The sequence below is a fragment of the Diabrotica virgifera genome, chromosome 3 (assembly GCF_917563875.1).
Source record: "Diabrotica virgifera virgifera chromosome 3, PGI_DIABVI_V3a".
Lineage (NCBI taxonomy): Eukaryota > Metazoa > Arthropoda > Insecta > Coleoptera > Chrysomelidae > Diabrotica > Diabrotica virgifera.
The window spans coordinates 169775650-169802919 of record NC_065445.1 but is presented as its reverse complement, the minus strand read 5'-3'; the positions used below and the strand labels follow the sequence as shown (position 1 = coordinate 169802919).

General features: G+C 34.9%; 1 protein-coding gene across 2 annotated transcripts in view; it reads right to left on the bottom strand.

Moving 5' to 3' along the window:
• The window catches only part of LOC114339110 (MATH and LRR domain-containing protein PFE0570w-like), an 84747-nt gene that overhangs the window by 55725 nt on the left and 1752 nt on the right, over window positions 1-27270 (bottom strand). For both annotated transcript variants that reach the window (XM_028289739.2, XM_050645636.1), the window contains exons 2-4: window positions 19807-20015; window positions 14914-15339; window positions 15-198 (exon numbers count right to left, since the gene is read on the bottom strand). In XM_028289739.2, coding sequence (XP_028145540.1) covers window positions 15-198; window positions 14914-15339; window positions 19807-20015 — 819 coding nt within the window. The remainder of the gene's footprint in view (window positions 1-14; window positions 199-14913; window positions 15340-19806; window positions 20016-27270) is intronic.

Sequence of the window (27270 nt, the reverse complement as noted above, 5' to 3'; positions counted from 1 at the left end):
TGAAAGATACGTACCATTTTTTAAAAGGATTTTCGAAGCAATATTGTAATTTTCCGAATTCGAGTTTAGTTTTTTCAAAGACTGATACGTCGTTTCATATTCTTTATCACTTCTGCTTGTCAGACTTCCCATCTTTAATTCATTTTTTTTATCGATTATACTTTTGCTGGATTCGGTAGGTGCTTTATTATAGGACATCTGTAACAGAACATTTATGGATCATCAGACAATACAACATAACTTTTACTATTGTTTTATTTTATTAAATATCGTTTTCCCATTTAGTAACACATTACTTGCTGGTATACATAGAAATAGATTAGAAATAGAAAAAAAGCTTTATTCTCATAGACAAAGCGAAAACGGCGGGTTCGTTGGGAAAAATATTCCCATGAGATTTTTTTGCATAATCACATTCGTGAGACACCCCAGAATAAGGTTCAAGAAGTCGCCCACTCGAAAAGTGGTCCAAATTTTTTTTAACAATTTTTTTTAATCAAATTGCAAAAATCATTATTTTTGGCCCGGACAAATCTTTTTTAGATTTTTTTGACCATTCTGGACAAAAAAGGTCTCTTATAATTTTTCTGTTAAGTTGATCTTTTTCGAGTAATAAGCAATTTAAATTTTGAAAAACGCGAAAATTGCCATTTTCTAGGCTTAATAACTCAGTTAAAAATTATTACTATGAAAGTCAGAAAGTGACTATATCAAAGTTTAATGCCCCCGCTACATGATCCTAAAGAAATATGTGTCACTAATTTATTACTTAGCTGTTATTTCTAATTAATAACAACAAGCGGTTAGATCGTATTGACGCGGCTGTAAAAAAGTGAGTGCGAGTAAGATGCACAAGTGAACTGCGGAATGGCATCTCTCTCGCACTCAGCATTTATGGCCGTCTAACACGTGCATGGCGCTCATTATTATTGCTTAAAAATATCAGCTTAGTAATAAAATAATGACAAAAATTTCTTCATGATCTTGTGGGTTTAAACTTTGATTTAGTCACTTTCTGACTTTCACAATAATAATTTTTACCGAGTTATTAAGCCTTGAAAATGGCCATTTTCACGTTTTTCAAATTTTAAATTGCTTACAACTCGAAAACGATCAACTTTAGAGAAAAAATATGACAGACTTTTTTGGTCCAGAATGGTCCAAGAAATCTAAAAAAAAATGTGGGGTCAAAATACAGATATTCGCAATTTGATTAAAAAAAATTGTTAAAAAAATTTGGACCACTTTTCGCGTGGGCGACTTCTTGAACCTTGTTCTGAGGTGTCTCACGAATGTGATTATGCAAAAAAATCTCATGGGAATATTTTTCCCAACGAACCCGCCATTTTCGTCTTGTCTATCAGGATTCACAAGTTACAAAAATAAAATTGTCAATGACAATTTAAAAGACAATATAGAACAGATGCTAAAACGGTAGAAACATTCTCTAATGATATTAATATGCACTTTGGACTAGACAAGTTCCGCGTTTTAAATATAGTCAGAGGAAAGATACAGTCCGGTGGATTCAATATGCAAAATGGCCAGAACATCGACGCCATGGGTGAAAACGATATATACAAATATCTTGGAGTAAAGCAGGCGCGGAAAATTGACCATAAGCAAATGAAAACTGAAAAAACTACTGAGTTTATACGAAGGATAAAACAGCTGCTTCGTTCATAGCTTAACAGTAAAAATTTGTTTAAGGCACTAAACACCTACGCTTGTTCCGCGCTTAGCTATTCATTTGGTATTGTTAAGTGGGCAAAAACAAATATAGAAAATCTTCAGCGAAAAGTACGAACACACCTCACAAAGGCACAAAAACACCATCCTAAAAGTGCAGTAGAAAGAACGACATTACCACGTAATCTAGGAGGAAGAGGACTTATGGATATAGGTGAGCAATTAAATAGACTGATTGCTAATTTAAGAACTTATTTTCAGATGCAAGCTGAGACATCTAGTCTACATCGCGCTATTTGTTGCGCAGTAGATGACACAACACCGATCAAACTGAGGGAACCAGAAATGCGCATAAACCACCTCACTAAAGACGAAAAAATCGCACCTGGATGGGTAAACCTCTGCACGGGCGACATCCCAATGAGGTCAGCCAAGACTACGTCGACAATACAGCGTCGAACTATTGGTTGACATCAGGAAAGATGTTCTCTGAAACGGAGAGTTCATTACTGGCCATTCAGGATCAGGTTATACCAACCAGAAATTACCTGACATATATCATCAAAGACCTTCAGGTTCAAAAGGACGGATGCCGATATGGATGTCAAGCCCAAGAAACCATCCAACATCTTACAGGGGGCTGCCAGGCATTTGCTGCAACTGAATACAAGGAACGGCATGACGCAGTGGGAAAAATCCTTCATCAAGAGATAGCTATCAAGCTGGGACTTCTCCAAACGGACCATCTCCCGTATTATCAATACGTCCCCGAGAGTATGCTTGAGGATGGCAACTACAAGCTATACTGGGACCGCACTGTGCTCATAGACCAAACAGTGACACATAATAGACCAGATCTCGTACTAGTTAATAAATTAACAAGACAAACTAGACTAATTGATGTGGCGATACCTAACAAAAATAATCTACGTAGTAAATTTACTGAAAAGATCGCCAAGTACAGAGATCTGGAAATTCAAATACGAAGGCAATGGAGAATGCAAAGTACCCAGACAATACCGATTATTATGTCTACTACTGGAGTCATTCCGAACACCCTCCTCAAAATCTTAAAAAAGCTGGGTCTAAATGAACACCTTTATAAGACCATGCAGAAAGCTGTACTACTCGCGACGGCCAGATGCGTACGAAAATTTCTGGGAGAAACTCCAGCATACCAAGTCACCTAGGGCTCGATAACACGGAAAGAGTCCCACCAGAGCTCAATCCTTTTGATACCGTAGGTATCTGGGATGAGTCAATTTTCCCCTTAGAGGGAGTGTGAGCCGTATGACTAAATCTGGATAATAATTGCCAAGTACAGAGATCTGGAAATTCAAATAATACGAAGGCAATGGATAATGCAAAGAACCCAGACGATACCTATTACTATGTCTACTACTGGAGTCATTCCGGAGAAAGTCCTCAAAAGCATAAAAAAGCTGGGTCAAAATGAACATATTTACAAGACCATGCAGAAAGCCGTACTACTCGAAAAGGCCAGATGTGTACGAAAATTTATGGGAGATACACCTGCATACCAAGTCACCTAGGGCTCCATAACACGGAAAGAGTCCCACCAGAGCTCAATCCTTTTGATACCGTAGGTATCCGGGATGAGTAAATTTTCACCTTAGAGGGAGTGTGAGCCGTATGGCTAAATCTGTATAATAATAATAACAGTGACCCTGTGGGAGGTTTTTGTCAGTTCTTCTATCAGGCGCGGCCCCGTGCGAATGGGGGATGCTTTCTGGATATTCGTAGCGCCAATACCCAGAGAGTAGCAGAGATACTTGCCGTTGGAACAAAAACTGACACCTGGCAGTAGGTATAAAATGCACACCCATGAGAATGGAGATTAATAATATTTATGTTTAGGATCGCTGCCTGGGGATCGCCACGGCACGTCTGGAGCCGGCGCTGGACGTGACAGCATGCGGGACGTCGGTGGCAGGGTGTTGAGGAGACGAGCCCCTGTCATACAATCAGCTACAGCCCAACCACAACCACAAGCTAGCCAAACAACAACAAGAGCTCCATCCGCCGAAGGCTCGGTCACCTAAACGGGACGAACGAGGCAGCGTATAAAATGGACTGTGTCCATCAATGAAAACATTTTGCGCTTCTACTACAAGGTGACAAACCTCGCTCAAGAAACAATCGGCTACCGACAACAGCTGTATGCCGAATTTTGCAGGACGTACCCAGATATTCAAGCATCGGAGCAACGAGTATCAGACCAATACTGGGTAATTCTAAGAAACAACCTTATCCCAGTGACTAGACGCAATACCATCAGAAGCGAAGTAGAACGGGAGATTTATAACCATGCAGTAATTGGAGATCACGTCGCTGATGAAGCTCATGAGCAGATTCCTGAGCTTGTCATACAATAAACTCAACCTGACTATACAGAGCAGGAAAAAAACGAGTTACGTGATAACCTAATAAGCGAAATGGCACGTGCCGTACAAGAGCTTAATGGAACAAACTCACTTAGCAGACCACCGCTACCACGAGTAAACTCTTGTAAGAAACTAGATGCGCTGTTACAAATTGTGAACACTGAAGTCCTACCCAATTATGTCGTAGAAGCCCACACATTAGAATATTGGCAAATGCTAATCTACTGTACAGCAACAGCAATTGTTAATGTAATGGGCATTAAGATCAGAATACGACGGAGTACTAATAACGGGAGGACTGGTAACAGAATTGCACGATGGGAAAAAGACTGCTCGGAAAGATTGAATTACTGCGTAGGGATATTGGTCAAGTCACAGAATATACAGGGTGTCCAAAAACTCTACCGACAAACGAAGACAGGAGATTCTTCAGATAATTTAAGATAATTCTACCCAATTCACTTAGTCCGAAAATGGCGTCCCGAAAATGGGAGCTAGAGCTCTTTGAAGATGGCATCTTGTAATTAGTTTTTCTTAAATACCTCCAGAACACTTCTAGTTAGAAAAACAAAAATTGGTACGCGTATTTATCTTCAAGAAATAAATCTAATCCATCCATTGCAAATTTCTAGTACCGATCATAGGCGTCCGTTTTGGGTAGATTAACAGTTATTTTATAGCATAATTTTTTTGTCTTGAATTTTTGAGCATTTTTGACACTAGATTATTAAATTATGAGGTATTCGAGTACTAAAAATTACTCTTACTTTATGTTGGTAAAATACTTCGTTTTTTGTTGAAAAGTTCTTTCAATTTTTTTTCAAATTCCAAAAACGAAAAACTTTCAAATCGATTTTTCTAGGAAACGGTGTGTCCTACCGACTTAAATCAAGAGTACCTTTTAGTACTAGAATACCTCACAATTTAATAATCCGGTGTCAAAAATGCATAAAAGTTAAGGACAAAATGCGATAAAATACCCGTTGCTCTACCCAAAACGCACGCCTATGACCGGTATTAGAAATTTGCAATGCATGGAATCGATTCATCTCTGAAAAGTAAATGTGCATACCAATTTTCGATTTTCTAAATAGAAGCGTTCTGGAGGTATTTAAGAAAAACTAATTTCATGACGCCATCTTCAAAGAGCTCTAGCTCCCTTAAGAATCATTTTCGGACAAGATGAATTGGGTTAAATTGTCTTAAAATTATCTGAGGAATCTCCTGTCTTCGTTTATCGGTAGAGTTTCTGGACACCCTGTATACGAGGTGTAAGACGTAGAAAAGTCATCAGGACAACTGAAGAAATAATGCTAAGTACTGCAATACACTCAAGATATGATCCAGAAAACCACACAGCCCAACAGTGCCTGGATACATTAAAACAAGAACTCTCCATTTATTCAGGACGACTAAGAAAGTACAAAGTGAGTAACAACCGAAAATCCGACAATGCCCTTTTTGAGACTGCTGAGAAGGCGTTCTATCGAAAACTCAATTCCACTGCAGAAAATCTCGAGAAGTCTTACCCACGCCAAGAATAAATTCATGAGTTTTGGGGAAATCAACTTTCCACACCAACTGCTCATAACAACAATGCGGATGAATATAAGATACGACACTGAACTGCCAACACTACACGACTACTCTCTACGAACCCTTCACCACTGAAGAAGTCTCAAATATCATCAAAGAGCTTCATAACTGGAAATCTCCCGGGCCAGACGGAGTTCAAAACTTCTGGCTTAAGAAGTTTTGGAGTGATCATGATTGCTTATCAACACTAATTAATAATATAATTTCTAGTCCGCAGGAAACACTATAATTTCTAACTCAGAGAACCACTTATTTAATACCGAAGGATCAAAGTAACACCCAAGATCCAGCCAAATACCGCCTAGTTACTTGTCTTCCAACTTTGTATAAATTGGCCACATCCTGTGTAGCCCGCCGTATCTACCAACACTGTGCTCTGAACAATATCATAGAGCCTCAACAGAAAGGATGCGCTAAGGGTTCCATGGGTTGCAAAGAACAACTTATCATCGACTCAGTCATTTCTAATCAGGCATATTCCGAAAAGACGAACCTATTTACTGCCTTCGTTGATTACAAAAAGGCCTTCGATTCAGTCCGCATGAATGGCTTATAGATATATTAAGAATATATAAAGTCGATGATAATATAGTGACCTTGTGACCTTTTTAACGCATATAATGACAGAGTGGAACACTAAAATTCACCTTCAAATACCTGGTGAAAATAACCGGTGCCACCCAAAATCTCGACAGCCAAAATCCCGACGGCCAAAATACCGACACGCCAGAATCCCGACACGCCAGAATCTCGACAGGCCAAAATCCCGACATGCAACAATCCTCGCATAAGTAAAAATTCCGACCACTACATTTTGAATATTTATTGTTTGCTTTACAAATCATATTATAGTATAGAGTATTGAAAAATTATTACTTACTAATAAGTACGGGTATTACGCTTTGGAACTACAAATGAAGCTGGAGATGATATGCTTGAATTAGCAACAGCACTAGATATGGCGATTGTTAACACATTCTTTAAAAAGAGAGAATCTTATTACGTACAAAAGTGGACAACATCAATCCCAAATAGACTATTTCATGATAAGGAAAGAAGACATACGTGAATGCAAAGACTGCAAGGTAATAGTTAGTGAGACAGTAAGCCAACAACATAAGCTGCTTGTTCTGGACATCGAAGTAAAAACCAAAATATCGGAGAGGACCACAAAAAATCAAGTGGTGGATGCTAAAAGATGAGAAAGAAGGTCTATTCAGGGAAAGAATAGTAGACCAAATATGTTGGAATATGAAAGGAAGCCCTATAGACTGGGAGATATTATACAGAAGTTCAGCCACGATTTTCTAAGTCCTGCCTTTTGCAATACTGGAAGGGTCGACGATGTACTTACAATCTGTGGAAACATCCACAAATTTCCTGTGACATTTTCCTGTAAAAATTAGATTTTCCCAAAAAATAAAAATAGGGTTTTGCGATGAATTTCTAAGTCCTGCCATATCCGTAGATAGACAGGATACTATCGATTTTATGAAGAAAATTTTTTGGGCAGGAGGGTTGCAAACGGGGTAACGGAGTATATATGTATACAAACATGTAAGGAAAAGAATGAAATTTTCATGATTTTCTAAGTCCTGCCAACTTAATATACTAAACATATTTATTTCAAAATGATCAAAAAAAATATTGGCATGACGTCTCCTAATGTTTAAGTATACTTGTCCCTTGGAAAATTCTGCGGAAAATTTTCACCCTGATTCCGTGATTTTTTAAGTCCTGCCTTTAAAAAGTTATAATACTCAAATACAATCAATACCTTTTCGGTACTCGGCAGGAAGGTTAAACGGTTCTTGTAAGACGGCAGGAGTCCTAGATTTGTAAGAAAATTCGTGAAAAAGTCAACGATTTTCTAAGTCATGCCATTTTGCACATGTTTCAAGAATCTTAATATAAGTCTATATACAAAGAGGCAGGATGGTTTTATGGTTATTTTGTATACAGGGTGGGGCATTAGTGTGGGCTAGTCCAATTACTCGTTTGTCGTAAGATATACGAAAAAAGTTATTTAGGTAAAACATGTGCCACAGATAGGACTATAATTTAACAGTATTTTCTAATATACAGGGCTACCCGTTTTCACAGGGTGACAAAAATTTATGTTTTTTTAAATGGAATACCCTGTATATTTTTACATTTTTGGATTCTACTCGATGTTCTCTTTAATAAAATATAGTGTTTCGAAATATTATACGAGGTAGTTTAAAATATAATTACGTTTTTTTTTTTTAATTTTGTAGGAACATTCACACCCTATACATATTGTTAGTGATTTGATATCCAAACTTCTATTAATTTATGGTTAAACGATTTTTAATATAGTCTACTATTGTCAGTTAATAATAGTATACCAAAATGTTTAATTTTAGTATACGGGGTTGGTTGAAACTTGAAACTCGGAATGACTATTTTCTGAGTTTTCTTAAATGGGACACCCTGTATTTTAGTATTATAATAAAATGATATTTTATGGTACCTTTTTATTTGCTAAGCATTTTCTATACCATACTTATATATTAATTTCGGCAGTAAATTGATACAGACAGATTACTCAGGTGGTTTTTGGGGTTTCTGAACAAGAATGTCACATTAGAACAGATCTTTACCTAGTGCTCGAGGTGACTGATATACACGCCGTATTCTTAAATTTCGAGGCTTTCAGACACTAAAGTGATGCAAGTAGATTACTCGAAGAGTTTTGTGGTTGCTGAACTGAATACGCCATCAGAATCGACCCCGAAAAACTCTCTTAAATTCGAGATCAGTCACCCTGGGCACCAGGTGCTCCGAGGGTCGGTTGTAATGTCATATTCGTGTTCGGCCATCCCAAAAACCATCGAATATTCTGTTTTTTTAAATTTATTGCCGATATCCCACGAAACTCCAGATGACGTGCCTTAGCAGCAACTCTGGGCACTAGATGATTTTGAGGTCGGTTCTGCTTGCGTATTCGTAACTCCATAAACCTCCCAAATAACAAAATTTTGCCCTTGATACACTGATTTTGACAGGTTTATACACTTTTGGATGCATGTTATGCACTAAAATGCAATTTTCACCCATTTTTATATTATACACCTTTTCCTGATGTTATCCTGAACACAATGCAAAAAGTTGCAAGTAGATAGATGCTGTATTTAAAAATCGATTTATTCTGGTGTTGTTAGTGTTAGTACATTTTGCTATCAAATATAGGAAACAATATCAGGATAATATCTACAATATCAGGATAATATCTACCACTAACAACATACAGGGTGTCCAGAAACTCTTAACAAATGACGACCGGAGATTCCTCAGATAATTTTAAGGCAATTTAACACAATTCACCTAATCTGAAAATGCTTCCTAAGGCAGATTAAAATAACATAAAACGTGAAACATGAGACGTGAAACATGAAACTTGAAATAAGAAACAAATAAATTGTGAAAAAACATTTGATTTCATGTGATATACTAATCGAAGAAACAAAAATAAAATTTGTATAGTCGACAATGGAGTTACGACGAGGTCGTTGCTGTCATGGCAAACCTTTATTACTGTCTAAGGGAGGCCGCAGATCAAAGAAACGTGAAATAAAAACATAAAACGTAAAACATGAAACAAAATGAATTGTGAAGGACGAAACCGTTTCATATTATATACTAATCAAAGAAACAAAATGAAAATTTTTATAGCCAACAATGGAAAGTAATGATGACGAGGTTGTTACTCTTGTGGTAACTTTTTATTACTGCCCAACATCATAACCATAGTACGTATTTGGTTGCAAACGAACTAAGTAATCATCTTCCCAAATTTAAATCATTTTATAGACTGAGTATTCAAACATCTACATTGTTTTATTGTGGGTCCTGGTTTAAAGAAAACTGATATTTTCTTATCATTACCTATTCGAGTACCTCTCCAGGTTATAATTGTACAACTCTTCGTTCTACTTTACAGCAGAAACCAATGCAATATTAAATTCTTGGTCGGAATTCATATTATGCACGTAATTAACTGTCCAAAACAATGAAACTGAAACCGAAAAATACAACACGATCTCTTTCCTGAAACAGATTTCACCAAGATAAAAATGTTTTATGTGCATGAATCACACTCGCTTCTTGTGTGTGCGGACTTCTATTTGTTTAGCTGTGTTTTATTTTCATGAAACGTCTTTTACGTTTCATGTTTTATGCTTCATGTTTCTTTGGTGTGGGGCCTCTCGAAGATAAAAAAGTTTCAGGCACATGAATCACACTCGTTTCATTGGTGGGCGTACTTTTAAATAGACGGAGGCCTATGACCACTGACCAGTACTAGAAATTCACAATTGATAAAATCGATTCATCTCTGGAAGAGAAATAAACGTAGCAGTTTTCGTTTTTTTAAATAGAAAATGTCTAAATTCTTTTAAACTCAAAAAACCAAAAAACGAAAAATTTTTCACATCGATTTTTCTAGAACACTGCGTATTCTTCTGATTCTTCTGAGTTAAAGGAAAAGTACCTTTTAGTACAAAACTATCCCAGAATTCAATAATCCAGTGTCAGAGATGCTTAAAAGTTAGACAGAAAAGTTATTCGATAATATATCCGTTTCCGTACCCAAACGGACCCCTATGACCGGTACTTACTAAAAATTGACAATTGATAATTGACATTTGACAATTGACCTCTGGAAGATAAATAAGTGTACCAGTTTTCGTTTTTCCAAATAAAAGCGTCCTGCAGCTATTTTAAAGAAACTAATTACAAGACTTCGATATGCTTCTTCTAGACGAAGCATATCGAAGTAGAGGTCGTCCGCCAACCAGATGGTCTGATGACATTTGTAAAGTTGTAAACGGTTTTAGATTAGTGTTTTTTAAGCATACTCGACATGGTATGACTCAAGAAAAATGTGGTGATATGAATATGTTTGTATAACACCCTGAAATAATTTTACAGACAGATAATTTAATTTTTTTATACGAAATAACTATACAACCATCCTGCCTCTTTGAAAATAGATTTATATTAACCTTCTTGAGATATGTGCGAAATGGCATGACTTAGAAAATCGTGTAATTTTCTATGAATTTTCTTACAAATTTTTTAACTATATATAGTAAAAAAGGTGTAACTAAACATCCTGCCATTTTGCATAATGTATACTGAAATTATTTATTTTGTAACAAAATTTATTTTATGACTTAGAAAATCACGGAACCAGAGTGAAAATTTTATACAAAATTTTCCAAGAAACAAGTGCAGTTAAACATTAGGTGACGTCAGGCCAATATTTTTTTTGGTCATTTTGAAATAAATATAATTAATTTATTAAGTTGGCAGGACTTAGAAAATCATGAAAATTTCATTATTTTCATTACATGTTTGTATATATGTATACTCCCTTAGTCCTTTTGCGACCGTCCTGTCCAAAAAATTTTCTTCATAAAATAGATAGTATCCTGTTATTCTATGGATATGGCAGGACTTAAAAATTCATCGCAACTCCCAATTTTTTTATTCATGGAAAATCTAATTTTCACAGAAAAATGTCACAGGAAACCCGTGGATTTTTTCACAAATTGTAAATACCTTCTCTAACCTTCCAGTATTGCAAAGGGCAGGACTTAGAAAATCGTGGTTGAACTTCTGTTAATATCTCCCGGTTTACTAATACAATTTGGAGAAAGATGGCCAGTAGTATTAGAGAGACTGCTATTGAAATACTTGGGAAAACGTCAGGAAAAAGTTTTAGGATAAAGAGACTTGGTGGTGGTCAAACGAAGTACAACGAAGAATAAGGAAAAATAAAAGAGAAGGGAAAATTGTATAAAAAGTGGCAAGAAACCAGATCCGACACAGATCTTCAAAACTACATGGTCGCGAAAAAGGAAGCGAAAGTAGCAGTAGCAAAAGCCAAAGCAGAAGCGTATTGAAACCTATACGATCAACTTGATACCAGGGAAGGCGAAACGAAGATATATAAAATAGCCAAAAAGAGAGCAATGAAAGCAAAAGATTTTATTCAGATTAGATGTATCCGAGATGAAAATAATAAAATATTAGTTCACGAAAAGGATGTCAAAAGAGATGGAGAAAGTATTTTGACAGCGTATTAAATGAAGAATTTGATAGACAGCCTGTGGAGTCAACGGAGACAGTAGCAACAATGGTCACCAAAATAACAAACGAGGAAGTGACTCAAGCGCTTCAAAAAATAAAGAAAGGAAAAGCTGTAGGACCAGATGAAAAAGGTTTAAATCTTAGTAGGACAAAGACAGAGTATTTGGAATGCTCATTTAAAGATGGACTTACTACAAATAAAATGGTATCTTCAGATGGTGAACTGATTGTAAAAAAGCAATAGTTTTAAGTACCTGGGATCGGTATTACAGAGTAATGGAGAAATAGATGGAGATGCATGCAGTAGAACTAGGGCTGCATGGATGACGTGGAAAGAAGCGAGTGGTGTGCTGTGTAACAGGAAAATTCCAATGAAGTTGAAGGGAAAATTCTATAAATCAGCCACAAGGCCCGCTATGATGTACGGAACTGAATGTTGGGCAGTGAAAAAGAAAGGGGAACAACGAATGCATGTGGCAGAAATGAGAATGCTTATAGGGATGAGTGGAGTGACAAAGAAGGATAAAATTAAAAATGAGTATATTAGGGGAAGTCTAGGTGTGGCACCAATTGATGCCAAAATGAGAGAGCATAGGTTGAGATGGTTTGTTCATGTTCAACGTCGAGAAGTTAATCACCCAATATGAAGTGCAGATTCCTGGAAGGAGTAGGAGAGGAATACCAAAGAAGACGTGGGGGAGACAATTAGGGCAGGACATGATGGTAAAGGGGATTAATATTGATATGACCCAAGATAGAATTGTATGGAGAAATACAATTAGGGAAGCCGACCCCGCATAGGGATAAGGCAAAACGAATGATAATGATGATTGGCAAAAAAAATAATTTAATTAATATAGCCATGTTAGAAATTTTATTTAGAAAATTAGTTCATATTAAATGGTAAATACTTTTGTTTAGTAACACAAAATAAAAACAGATGGCCATAAACCAAAAACAAGAAATAAATGTAATTATACGTTAAAAACAAACATATCAAACCTGTCGGGATTCTGGCCTGTCGGGATTTTGGCCTGTCGGGATTCTGGCGTGTCGGGATTTTGACCGTCGGGATTGTGGCTGTCGGGATTTTGGCTGTCGGGATTTTGGGGTAGGCCCGAAAATAACATCGAGACTGAAAATATCGCAATCAGCCGGGGCCTGTTCTAAGGAGATTCGTTAAGTCCATTGCGGTTCTGTCTAACTATGAACCCACTATCTCAGCTATTGATCTCCACTGACACAGATTTTAGCATCAAAAATAACAACAATGTTGTGACAAAGCTTAATCATCTATTGTATATGAATGATTTGAAATTAATGGCTTCCACTCGAAACCAACTAGATGAGATACTAAGAACTGTAGAATCCTTTTCAAATGATATTAGTATGCACTTCGGACTAACAAGTGCCGTGTTTTAAATATAGTCAGAGCAAAAGTACAGCCCGGAGGATTCGATATGCAAAATGGCCAGAACATCGAGGCTATGGGTGAAAAAGATATGTATAAATATCTTGTGAGTAAAGCAAACGCGGAAAATTGGCCATAAGCAAATGAAAACTAAGATAACTGCGGAGTTCATACGAAGGGTAAAACTGCTGCTTCGTTCACACCTTAACAGTATAAATTTGTTTCAGGCACTAAACACCTAGGCATGTTCCGCGCTTAGCTATTCGTTTGGCATTGTTAAGTGGACAAAAACGGACATAGAGAATCTTCAGCGAAAAGTAAGAACACACCTCACAAAGGCACAAAAACACCATCCTAAAAGTGCAGTAGAAATAACGACATTACCACGGAATCTAGGAGGAACATATGGAATACACGAATCTATGGATATAGGTGAGCAATTAGATAAACAAATTACTAATTTAAGAACTTATTTTCAGATGCAAGCTGAGACATCTACTCTACATCGCGCTATTTGCGCAGTAGATGACACAACACCGATCAAACTGAAGGACCCAGAAATGCGTATAAACCACCTCACTAAAGACGAAAAAATGCGCGCCTGGATGAGTAAACCTCTGCACGGGCGGCATCCCAATGAGGTCAACCAAGACTATGTCGACAATACAACGTCGAACTATTGGTTGACATCAGGAAAGATATTCCCTGAAACGGAGGGTTCATTCAGGATCAGGTTATACCAACCAGAAATTACCTGAAATATATCGTCAAAGACCCTCAGATCCAAAACGACAAATGCCGATATGGATGTCAAACCCAAGAAACCATCCAACATCTTACAGGGGGCTGCCAGGCATTTGCTGCAACTGAATACAAGGAACGGCATGACGCAGTGGGAAAAGTCCTTCATTAAGAGATAGCTATCAAGCTGGGACTTCTCCAAACGGACCATCTCCCATATTATCAATACGTCCCTGAGAGTATGCTTGAGGATGGCAACTACAAGCTATACTGGGACCGCACTGTGCTCACAGACCAAACAGTGGCACATAATAGACCAGATCTCGTACTAGTTAATAAATTAACAAGACAAACAACAATAATTGATGTGGCGATACCTAACAACAATAATCTACGTAGTAAATTTAGTAAAGTACGATGCAGCCAGAAAACAGTTTATTAACGAAAAGTCTTAGATTTAAAATACCTATTGTTTATTTTATTTTTATTTCAATTATTCTAATTGTTTAAAAAGTAGTAAACTTCGTATCTAGGGCTTTCGTTGTTTTCCTCGTATTGCGAGAGATGTCGCTAGATTGCGTCTCGAAAGGTGGAATCATTGTATCGCGATGGTTTCCCTTAAATAGGCAGGGTTGTTGATATTTGTTTCAGAGTTGTGACTGCATAGCTTCATTAAAGATGCATGGGATGCTGAAATAGCTACATGGAGATGGTGGTCCAACTCTGAATCGAATAAAAATGAAAACTGCCTTTATCTTTTTTGCTAATATTTCATTCAAAAGAAACTTTTTATTTATTCTAAGGGACCTCGGTAAGAACGTAATCTTTCATTCTGCTTTTAAATTTTTCAAAAATACTTATTAGTTTTCTCAGGATTCGAAATATATGAATACATTTAAAACACATTGAAAATTTTGACAGGCGATATTTTACGCCTTTCCAAGAAATACATACCTTTCTTTCTTGCGTTATTTGCTTATGATTTTTACCATTTCTTTTTGATAAATGAACTGTTCCTTTTTTCTTCTTTTTATCCAATTTATCAGTTCTACAGCTAACACGTATTCCACCGAATGTAGTTTTTTGTTTAACGTTTGTAATGGGGTACTTAATCTCGAACGGCTTCTTCAGGTTACGACGTACACACTTCTTCACCTTTTTAGATTTTTGTTGTACTTGGGGAAGTTGCTTGGGTTGAATTATTTGTTTTTTTCTTGGTCGCTGTTTTTGGGGCCCGGTCCTATATCTGTTTATTTTTGTTTCGTGTAAATATTCTTCGACTTTTATCGGAGACAGCTGTAGATTTATACAACTGTAGTTACTAGTCACTGGCTTTTTCTGTCGTTTTGTGTTTGAACATTGGTTTGTACATTCCATGGCCTAAAATAAACCAACATTCGTAAAAGGAATAATAATTAATAATGTAAATTTCATATACATACAGTGAGGACGTAAAGGTTTGCATAAATTCATTTTTTCATTAATGGGCAATTTTGGAAATAATTCCCGAAACAGATAGATTTTTATTTTCAAAGTTAAATTTTTGACATTATCATACTAGTGACGTCATCCATCTGGGCGTGATGAAGCAATCGATTTTTTTTAAGAGAATAGGGGTTGTGTGAAAGTTTATTTGAAGGGTTATTCAATTTTCCATTCAGTAATATAAACATTAACATAATTATTTATGCAGTTTATTTGAATACATAAAATCAAATTAAACTTAATACAGTGCCATTTATTGCGCAAATTGCGCGATGTAAAGAAAATGTCTCAGCCTTCTTCTAAAAACAAGATCTTAAATCAGCTATTTTTCCCAATATCTATTTTTTACCTATGTATATTTTCTAATTGTTCGTTTTACTAGACTCACTTCGATAATGTTTTTGTGTCTTGTGAAGTGTTCTCACTTTGTGCTGAAGACTTTGTATATCATGTTCGATAACTAATTTGTTCTAATAATTTAATTTAATCAATCAAATGGGCAATTAAGACATATACACTAAGCATGTTTTTCTGAAGCTATTTCCTTGTGGCATTTTTATAATAAACTTTTTTTAATAGGAAATAAGCCACAATTTTACCAAAAAAAAAAATGATTTTATTAACGTTTCGAAGCCCAAATCGGGTTTCGTTGTCAAAACACAAAATACTACTAAAATAAACAAAAACGTTGTTGCTAAGTAAAAAAATTCTTCTAATAATTTATTTAATCTGACTCATTTATATTGGCAATTCAGACGTATATTATACATTTTAAAGTAAAAAACTTTAAAATGATATCGCCAATATTTATGAGTTGCGTTCCTGGGACGACTTTACTAAAAGATAGTTCATTCGATTACATGAAATCAATCCCAACTCAAGAATATCCGTCACAAAATAATCACAGCATGTGATCTGTCTTTAAAAAGACAACCAATGCAACGATGACAGTAAAATTCTCGCGTTAGAAATTCCATAGTAAATCACGAGGGAAAACCAGGAAAAAAACTTCGTGATACTATCCCGACATCGTAAGTATTTGGTTTTACATTTAATTTACTCTCAACAAACTAATATCAAATTCTGACTTTAATATGTTTAAATTATAAATAATATTAATAATATATAGACATACAATAAGTAATACTAAAATATAAAATTTGTACTAACTCGATATGTTATTGATTTACTAATCGTGGTATTTTCTTTCTATTGACTTCCTCTTTCAGTATGGGTAACCACATCCTACGGCAGTCTACCAAGGAATTTGCGACACAATTGGTTTCATTTAGCATAATTAGGAACGTTAATAAAATCATTTTTTTGGTAAAATTGTGGCTTATTTCCCATTAAAAATAGTTTATTATACACTAAGCAGCAAAATAATTAACGCACCACTTTAAAAATGGGACATTTTTATATCTAGACTTTCCTAAACCTGTTGTCCGATTTTAGTGATGTTATGATTAGTTAGTATGTTTTAGCCTTATTCTTTAAGAATATTGATGTAGTAATAGTGTATTCGCTGACAGTTCTGAAGCCCTACAGGAGTTAATGAACAGAATCGCAGAAGTCGGTCAGAGATACGGACTTTCACTAAAGACTAAGAAAACAAAATGTATGATTATCTCTAGGAACAAACAGCAATTTGGACGAATCAGTGTAAATGGTCAACAAATAGAAAGACTTGGTACGAACGTCAATGAAAATTCGGACCATTCTATAGAAATCAAATGTAGGATAGAGAAAGCAAGATCTGCATTTCAAAAAATGGCAAAGTTGTTCAAATGTCATGATTTGTCGATACCCATAAAAGTCAGATTACTACGATGTTATATCTTTCCTATACTGTTGTACGGAGTTGAGTCGTGGACTCTCACAGACGCCACCTGCAAGAAAATTGAGGCTTTTGAGATGTGGCTTTATCGTCGAATCCTGAAAATATCTTATACCGACCACATTACTAATGAGGGTGTTTTGCTGAGAATGCAAAAATAAAAAGAGCTGTTAATCAAAATAAAAACAGCCAAAATCGAATACCTCGGTCACATCATGAGGAACAGTGAAAGATATGGACTGCTGCAACTGGTCTTACAGGGAAAAGTAGAGGGAAAGCGAGGACCAGGAAGGCGAAGGATTTCGTGGCTGAAAAATCTACGTACGTGGTTCAACACAACCACTACAAATCTTTTCAGAGCAGCAGTGTGCAAAGTACAGATTGCCATGATGGTCGCCAACGTCCGAAACGGATAGGCACTACAAGAAAAAGAATAGTGTAACTGGACAGGTAGATGTCATTGTATATGCCGGGTGTAGCAATCATACTGTGTTTTATCCTCAAAGTTCGGAACACACTGTGGAATATTCTAGCTTGTATAAAATATTGAAATTAAAACCTAATTGTAGCCTAGAGCCCGTTCACATGAGAGGCGCTTAACGCGCTTTTTGATAACATGCGATTACAACTACATACATTTTATTTGAGACCGTTCACATGCTATTTGACGGACAACGCACATTTTAATGATTTAAAACGCGAGTTAGCATGTGAACGGTCTCAAGTAAAATGTATGTAGTTGTAATCGCGCGTTATCAAAACGCGCGTTAAGTGCTGATCATGAGAACGGGGCCTTAGGCTTCCTTAACATTTAGTTTTTTTATTCATTCGCTTATGTTGGATGATACAAAAGTTAGGTACGTTAACAACTAGCCATGTTGTTCTAGTTGTTCATAAATAAGTACACATTTTTTTGCTTAATTTAATAAACAAGCCTAAAGCTGGCTATGATAAATTAACAATTTAATAGATGTCAAATTGTTAACAGTCAAAAAGTGTCTGGTTTGTTGTGAAAATTAGTAGATTTATTATTTAAAGTTTCAATTAACCCGGGAACAGTCGAGCTCTCTTCTGTCACGTAAGCAGTCGCGCGTTTGATTAAATCTAACAATACGAGAATTTAAAACAAATTTTTATTTTATAATATTTTTATTTACTTGTTATTTTAAAAATATTGATTTTCAATAATTTTAAAGATAATAATTGGTTCTCGCCAAAGCCATTATATTCGACAAAAAAAAAATAAAAAAAATTTAAAGAAATACATACGCAATAATAAAATCTTCCTCGAGGCACTTACGAGTGGAAAGTTATGTTGCAAAATTTTTCATCAAGTTCTCACGGAAAAGAATAAAATGTTAGATTTTTTCTAACAACGCGACTGCTCCCGGCTTAAGTCCGTAACTTGTTTTTCCTGTTTGGTGGAAATGGAAGGTGCTACAAGGAATTTGACCCGTGATAAGTGGGTTCAAGCAAAAGAAATATGTACTTTTATAATGCAAAAAAACCTCCTATCGATAGTATATTAGCTAAGTCCTTCGCTAAATGTTGAAAACCACTTATTACGTATCAAATTATTGATAGCACGTTCCATTTCCACCAAACAAGGAAAAAATTACGGACTTAATTGAAACTTCAAAATAAAAAAATCAACTAATTTTCACAACAAACCAAACACTTTTGGCTGTTAACAATTTGGCATCTATTAAATTGTTAATTTCTCATAGCCTACTGTTGGCTGGTTTATTAAACTAAGCAGAAAATGAGGATTTTTCTAGTATCTTTTAGATGGATTCCGCGTACCAAAAACAAGTTTATTAATAGCAAGCTAAATATTTTGTTAATAACTTAACGGTGTCTAGTCGGACAAACTTTGATGTACGGGAACATTGGAACAGGAAAGTTTTAATTGTGGAACAGGTTACAGTTTTTGAACGTCTGAGTACGAAAAAAACGTCCCATTTATTTTGTCGAACAAAACTTTCAATTGATTTGTAACCCTTTCATTAAATTTTTATGCACAAATTAGACTGCTATTTATCACCAATATAATTCCTGCCATTTGACATGTTCTACGCGTCGGAGTTATTAAAATGCCCACACATTTATCAGACAAACATTTTTTCAGATATTATATAAAGTTTGCTATTGAATAAACGTAACAACAACCTACTAATTTTCACAATCATAATCTTGTCAGGATGACATGTTCCACAATTATAATCACGTTCCACAATTATTAAAAGTTTCCCTGTTCCAGTGTTCCCATACATCAAAGTTTGTGCGACTAGATACCGTTAAGCTATTAACAAATTTTCAGCTTGCTATTAAAAAACTTTTTTTTGATACGCGGGATCCAGGCCTATATAGTTTGAAATTTGTAAAAAAAATAAAGGTAAATGTAAAAGGACAGAACATTATATATGTGATATTCAGGCCTAACAGGAACAACGATCCTAGCTACGAATATAAAATATAAACGATCTAAGAACAAAAAGAAATTTAACATTACAAACTAAGTTTACCTCTCTGTACATATCCGTATCTCTTACATAAGGACTAATTTGTTTTGTAGGTTTTTTGTTTATCTGGTAAAAGCCGGAAGTGAAGACATCCTTCGATGGCGTATCGTGCAGTCTTAATTGCGGAGCCGTTTTTGGCTTTTCAAAAAAAATTGATCTTTGTATTGGATGGTAGTTATAGTTCCTGGTCCAAACTGCTGGAAAATTTCTTTCTATAAACATATTTAGATGTGTGTAAAAGAATTGGCCATAACTTAACCTTAGATTCCTGAGCTTAAAATAGGTCGATTTAAGCTAACTTACCTTAGTACGAAAGTTGAAAATAACGGAAATACGTCAAAGTTAAACTTTTATTATTATTCTTGAATGTTTCCTGACAGGCATGGGATAACAACATGAAATTTGGTAAGCGGGGGTTTTTTGGGATGAGAAATTTAAATTCGCCACCAAAAGTTATGTATATCCCAGAGAGCGCCACATACGTCTGGCAGCGCTTATTTTTAAAACAAAAAAAGTAATTTTTAATTTTTAGCAGAATGTTAGTCGAACCCGCTTATTAGAATACCGGTTATAGAAATATACCGGTTTAAGGAATAGAAATTTGAGGTCCCCAAACGTTTCTACTAGCCACCAATGATCGATTATTAGAATATCGCGGATATAGGAATACTTTTGCTTGGCACGAAGGCTATTCCAATAAGCGGGTTCGACTGTAGTACTCGTCTATGGTCTCCTTTATGTGTCTACAAACCCATAATAATTCAAGTTGAAGAAAGTTTGATAAGTGGAAACCTTTATTTTGGACATTTGTTTTCGAGAGTTTGATATGTGCACAATGTGCAGTATGTCTGCTTGATTTTTCAATGAAGAAGTGCGTTCTTACAAAAAATCAGTAATTTATCGTCAGAACAAGCAACCCAAATCGCTTTAATTAAAGATGGACGAACACAGCAATACAGGGTGATTGATTAGTGGGGGTAAAGCTCAATAGATCCGCTGTAGTAATAGATAACAATAAAAGTTAATAATAAAATTTTAGCCTCCTTTAAGCTTCACATTACAAAATTAGTTAGATTGTTACAGGGTGTTCGATAACACAGTGGCAGAACAAACTTATGTTTTTTTTTAATGGAGCACCCTATATTTTATTTTAAATTCGAAAGCCTGTTAGCTTCTCCATCACAAAAATATAAAGGTTTGTTATGTTATACAGGGTATTTACAAAGTTATAACCAATTTTATATGAAAATCGTAACAAGTTCAACTCCCTATATATATAAAAATAAGCACAACAGCAATGGTTTATTAACGCAATATTGTTTAGCGTATTGTCAAAATTTTTAAGAATGATTGATATTGCTAATTTTCTTTATATCAAATACAGGGTGAGTTAAAACGGAAGTACAATATTTTCTCATTAATTTTAAATTGAACACCCTGTATTTTATATCACTATTTAAAAGTACCATTACCGTACTTTAATTTTTAGATAACATTCCCTATGTCTAAATTTATTAGTTTTCGAGATATTTTCATTTTTCAATGGACCAGTAGCGTGGCCACCCAAATCACCAGAAATTAATAAACTGGATTGATTTTTTTGGGGTTACGTTAATAATGAAGTTAATAAAATACCTCCAACAACAAGGGATGAGATGCAAAATAGAATACAAAGTGTATTTCGATGTGTTAATTTCCAAATGCTTATGTAAAATATTAAAAATATTTTATTAAAAGTAGCTTCTAATGTTTTTAAATATGTTTTTTTGCAAAATGCATTACTGATAAATTATTTTTCGTTCTTTATTTGTTACATTGTTACATTTACATACAAAAGTAGTATTTAATTGTCTTCACAAAATGTTGTATTTTGTGTTTGTGTGTTTTTTGTAAAATTTATTACTAATTTTCTTTCTTTATTTGTTACATTTACATAAAAAAGTAGTTTTTAATTGTTTCAAAAATGTTGCATATTGTGGTTGTGTGTTTTTTTTTAAATGTGTTACTAATAAATTATTTTTATTTCTTTATTTGCTACATTGTCACATTGGTTACCGGATTAATAATCAGTAATCGTCAATTGTCAATTCAGTCATGGCTTACTTAAAATTTAGATAAATTTACACACCTAAAATAATTTGCTCTGGAAAATAAAAATATCTCGAAAACTAATAAATTTGGAGATAGGGAATGTTATATAAAAATTAAAGTACTGTAATGTTACTTTTCAATAATGATATAAAATACAAGGTGTTCCATTTAACATTACTCAGAAAATAATGTACTTGCGTTTTGACTCACCCTGTTGCTGTTGTGCTTATTTTTATTTATACAGGGAGTTAAACTTGTTACGATTTTCATACAAAATTGATTATAACTTTGTATATACCCTATATAACATAACAAACTTTTATATTTTTGTGATGGAGAAGTTAACGGGATTTCGAATATAAAATAAAATATAGGGTGTTCCATTTAAAAAAACAAGTTTGGTATGCCACTGTGTTATCGAACAACCTGTAACATTCTATCTCATTTTGTAATATGAAACTCAAAGTTGACTACAATTTTTGTTATTAACTTTTATTGCTATCTATGTCTATAGCGGATTTATTGAGCTTTACCCCACTACTCAATCACCCTGTATGTTGCTGATGATATGGAAATCCACAAATCCAGAGTTTCAAGAGGTTTAAGAAGGTATAAAGAAACTGGAGGTAACACAAGCAGACCAGTTCCAGGACGTCCCAGATGTACCTGTATATAGGTGCACCTGGGAGAGAAAATAAGAAATTGAATTATATCTCACTTAAAAATTAGTAAATATTTTTCTGTTATTTTAGATTTCACTCCTGATTTAAGTCATGAACACCAACTTACCGTTGTCGTAAAATTTGTTTTATTAAAAAATAATAAATCAAGACAAATTTAAACTCGAGGGCATTTCTTAGGATTCGTTTTAATATTAGATTCGATAGGACAAGGCTTAACATGTTTTATTAGACTTTTTCTATACTAATATTTTTTGTTTAGGGATTTAAGAGGAGAGGGCTACGATACTGGTGGGAATATGAAGGGTTGCAAGAATGGTTTACAAAAAACAGTTGTTGAATTAAATCGTAGAGCCCTTTACGTGCTATATGCAGCTCATAGCTTAAATTTAGTAATTTTATTGACGCTGCAAAAGCATCTTTAGCATTACATGTTTTTTTGCTATTGCGCTGGAACTTTTTTTCTGCATTTTTGTGCATCGACTAAACGTTTGCAAGTATTAAAAGATGAAATCTCGACTTTGACACAAAACCTCTTTCTAGTAGTAGATGGGAAATAGTGCGGCCGATATGAGAAACAATTGTGCATTTAATGATAGAAGCATATGCTTTGGAAGACATATACTGCACATATAAAGGTTCAAATTTAGATATGAGGCCATCTCAGATTTTCTCTTTTACAAAAATGGCGGGAATTTAAAATGACGGCTATACATATGTGTTTAATAGCACTTCGAACGAAAAGTCCGATTTCAACCAAATTTAATACATGGGTTCCTTTTTTTATTTAGAGGAACGAGTTCGTGAACCAGAAGAGTAGGTTTACCGGAAGTCGTGTTTTTCTTGATTTTTTATGTAAAAATATGTTTATTTTTTTAATTTTTCCACCCTATATGGGCGAAATGTAAATAATATTTTTCAAAAAGGTAATACCGTCATTGAAAAGAGCGTAAAAATGCATTTATTGCAGACACACCAGAATCCTTTGGTAATGTTGTCCAACATATTTCCCATCCACCTTCAATTTTTTTTTCCATCCTCAATCCACTGGTAACGGAAGCACTGGGGCGGCGTCTATCATTTGAGCCCAGCAATAATTAGTCCGGTAGATCGCTCTCTTTGTGTGGTGAATAAGAGCATCTTGTGTCGGAGGAAGATTGTCGATTGCTCTAGATTTGTGGCTAAACACGTATTTTTGTGTATCATTAACCGACTCGTGACTGCTAGTAATGTCATATAATAACACTACAAACATCTCCAATTGTTTCAGCAGATCTTACATAGTTTGCTGAGTAGAACGTTGTGGTAATGTCTGGATATGCATTCTAGGTATCCCATGCAGTCTTTTTACCTCTTCCTCTAATGAATGATAAGGTATACAACACCCAGTTATAGCGTAAAACAATGGCAAGGCAGTACAGCGATCACAACCCAAAGATCTTGCTAAGTCATGTGAAGCGAAGATACGGTAGTTATTTCCTACTACACAAGAAACCCATAGTCCCTAAATGTTTAGACGTTGTGTTGATCAAATGGCAAGAACAAAAACATCTGTGTCTACAGTACGTATTTTAGCTTTGGTATATCCTTGCTACACAGCATCACTTAAATGCAGTACTTATGATACTTGTGTCTGCTTCTATGTGTGTGCATGGAGCTAGTCTCAAGACAACTTGACGGTTTACGATTAGAACGTCAGTACCAACTGTAGTAATAACCTGCTTGTCAGAAGTAATATCTGCTATATATGTAGCCAAGAAGGTTAACAATGTAGTCTTATTCTGAGAAATTCCAGTTTTTGGGAAATTGACTTTTAGGTTCAACACGCTTTACCGTTCAATACCTTTTTCTCCTAGCGGAGATTTCAAAGCGGAGATTTGAATAAATACGATTAATACGAATGCACTATTAGCATAACCCTCAAAGGTTTTTGTTAACCCTGGTCGCAGCATGTTGACAATCGCAGCTCCGTCAATGATTGTTATTTCAACAGCTGGTTTGCTATTTTGGTTAGGTGAAATTTTTTCAAAACAAGTCAACATGTCAGATTTTGTAAGTCTTCATTATGTTTTTGTGATGCAATATATAACCTCGAAAACAAAGAGGAGAAGTTATTATTCATTGATGTCAACTGTAACTGCTTATTTGATTTTTCACGAGGTGGCTAACGGCTGAGAAGGTTCAAGTTGCTACGTTTTATCGGATCTGATATTGGTTTGGTTTTATTAGTAAGCCTCTGTCTTACATATAATTTATACTGTTCAATTCCAATTGTTTTAATATTTAACAATGTGTCTGCAACTGTTCAGGGCCTCGATTTTTGACCCTTCGCTATGTTATCGAAAGTATTCGCTTCGTATCTCTTTAGTATACGAAGAGAATACGTTCGATAACGAAGCGAAGGGTCAAAAATCGAGACCCTGTGTACGTACAATATTTGGCAGATCAGGATCAGTCATTTTCAATGAAAGGGTTTCCTAGATCTTGCGTTATACTAGTAGTTAGTGCTTTGATATTTTTCGCAAAATCTATCTACATAAATGCTGTTCAGCTTCATGGCGACGTTGATCTTTTTACTCTTGCCATAGTATGTACAGGTTCCACAGTAAAACCACTCCTCTGTCGGCGCTTTGATCTCAAGAAGTAATACCGGCAGTACGCAATTGGTAATTCACTAATGGTGGATGCGGGTTTTCCCTGTTAAAATCCGTACGTTTCTATGCGACTAGCAATGCGAGAGTGGGGCAAAAACGACTAAGAACATTGCGCGGTCGCCATGCGCGACTACAGATTTTACTTCCAATTTTTCGGAGAGTGGTTCTACTGTCCCTCTTTATACTGTGCTCTTGCTTTAAAATGTGTAGTTTACAGAAAAATATGCTCATAAAAAGCCATTGTAAGTTTCGCCTATAAGAAGCCATGTTAAATTGTGTCCATAAGAAACACATGTAAAGATACGTTATGCATTTATTGATAATTAATATGCTATTTTCAGAAAAAGGTCTGCAAAATATAAAGCTCTTGAAAATATTGTATGTGATCCAGAGAAAAATGAAAAAGTCATTATAGTGTAACCCCGATAAGTCGGCCTCCAATAACCCGGACCGATTTTCATCAGACAAAACAAACATTTTTTCACTTTGACTGAGTTTTTTACCAAGAAATAAACAATACTGTATACAACTGTACGTAATTTAGATGTAGGTACTGTGCATACGTATGTCATGTTTTTACAATTATAATGGAGTTCGGCATACTCTCCGGCTAACCCGGATTTTCAATAATCCGGATCGGCCGCGGTCCCGATTAATCCGACTTATCGAGGTTCCACTGTATATGTAGGTTAAGATTTATACACTAAGCAGCAAAATTAACGCACCACCTAAAAATAGGGCATTTTTGATATCTTGAATTTCCTAAACCTGTTGTCCGATTTAAGTGATTTTTTCAATATGTTATAGCCTTATTCTTTGACAATATCGCTGTAATAATATTGTTGCTAGACAGGCAAGTTATCATTATATACCGGGTGTACCAATCATACTATGTTTTTTTTCTAAAAGTTCGGCGATCTATCTAGCAATAATATTATTACAGCAATATTATAAAAGAATAAGGCTATAACATATTCAAAAAATTACTTAAATCGGACAACAGGTTTAGGAAATTCGAGACATTAAAGATTCTCCATTTTAAGGGGATGCGATAATTTTTCTGCTTAGTACAGGGTGTAACAAAAATACAGGTCATAAATTTAATCACATATTCTGGGACCAAAAATAGTTCGATTGATCCTAACTTACCTTAGTACAAATGTGCACATAAAAAAAGTTACACCCCTTTGAAGTTACAAAATGAAAATCGATTTTTTCCAATATATCGAAAACTTTTTTTTTTATTATATTATTAATATAATATAATATTTTTTATTAATATCGAAAACTATTGGAGATTTTTTATTGAAGATGAATATGTGGTATTCTTATGGTAGTAGTATCTTAAGAAAAAATTATAGTGAAATTAAGACACCCCATAAAAATTTTATGGGGGTTTTGTTCCTTTAAATCCCCCAAACTTTTGTGTACGTTCCAATTTAATTATTATTGTAGTACCATTAGTTAAACACAATGTTTTAAAAATTTTTTGCCTCTTAGTACTTTTTCGAAAAGTCAGTTTTTATCGAGATATTTTGCATATTTGTCAAATCCACTACATATTTGTATATGGCTAAGTACGATTATGGAGACTTGATAATATAGTCCTGTCGCCAGGGGGGGTACAACGGCCTCGTTAATTCAGATGGACTTACTCAAGTTTTTTTTATGTATTTTGACCCGTAGAACACGAATTTTTTGGGTAACAGTTGATCCGGATGTCGATAAGATTGTTATAGACCAAGAACTTGAGGAATCAAATAACAGCGATTTTTGGCAAAACAAAACAATATTTTGTATTTTTTGGGCCATTTTAAGTAAAAAATATTTCTACAAGTTTTTTCGTAGGATGCACAATTTTCGAGATAAACGCGGTTGAACTTTAAAAAAATCGAAAAATTGCAATTTTTGAACCCGAATAACTTTTGATTAAAAAATAAAATAGCAAGTCTGCTTACCGCATTTGAAAGTTTAAGTCAAATTATATCGGTTTTGATTATTTGCATTGGTAAAAATTTATTTTTTTATTGTTTAACAAAGCT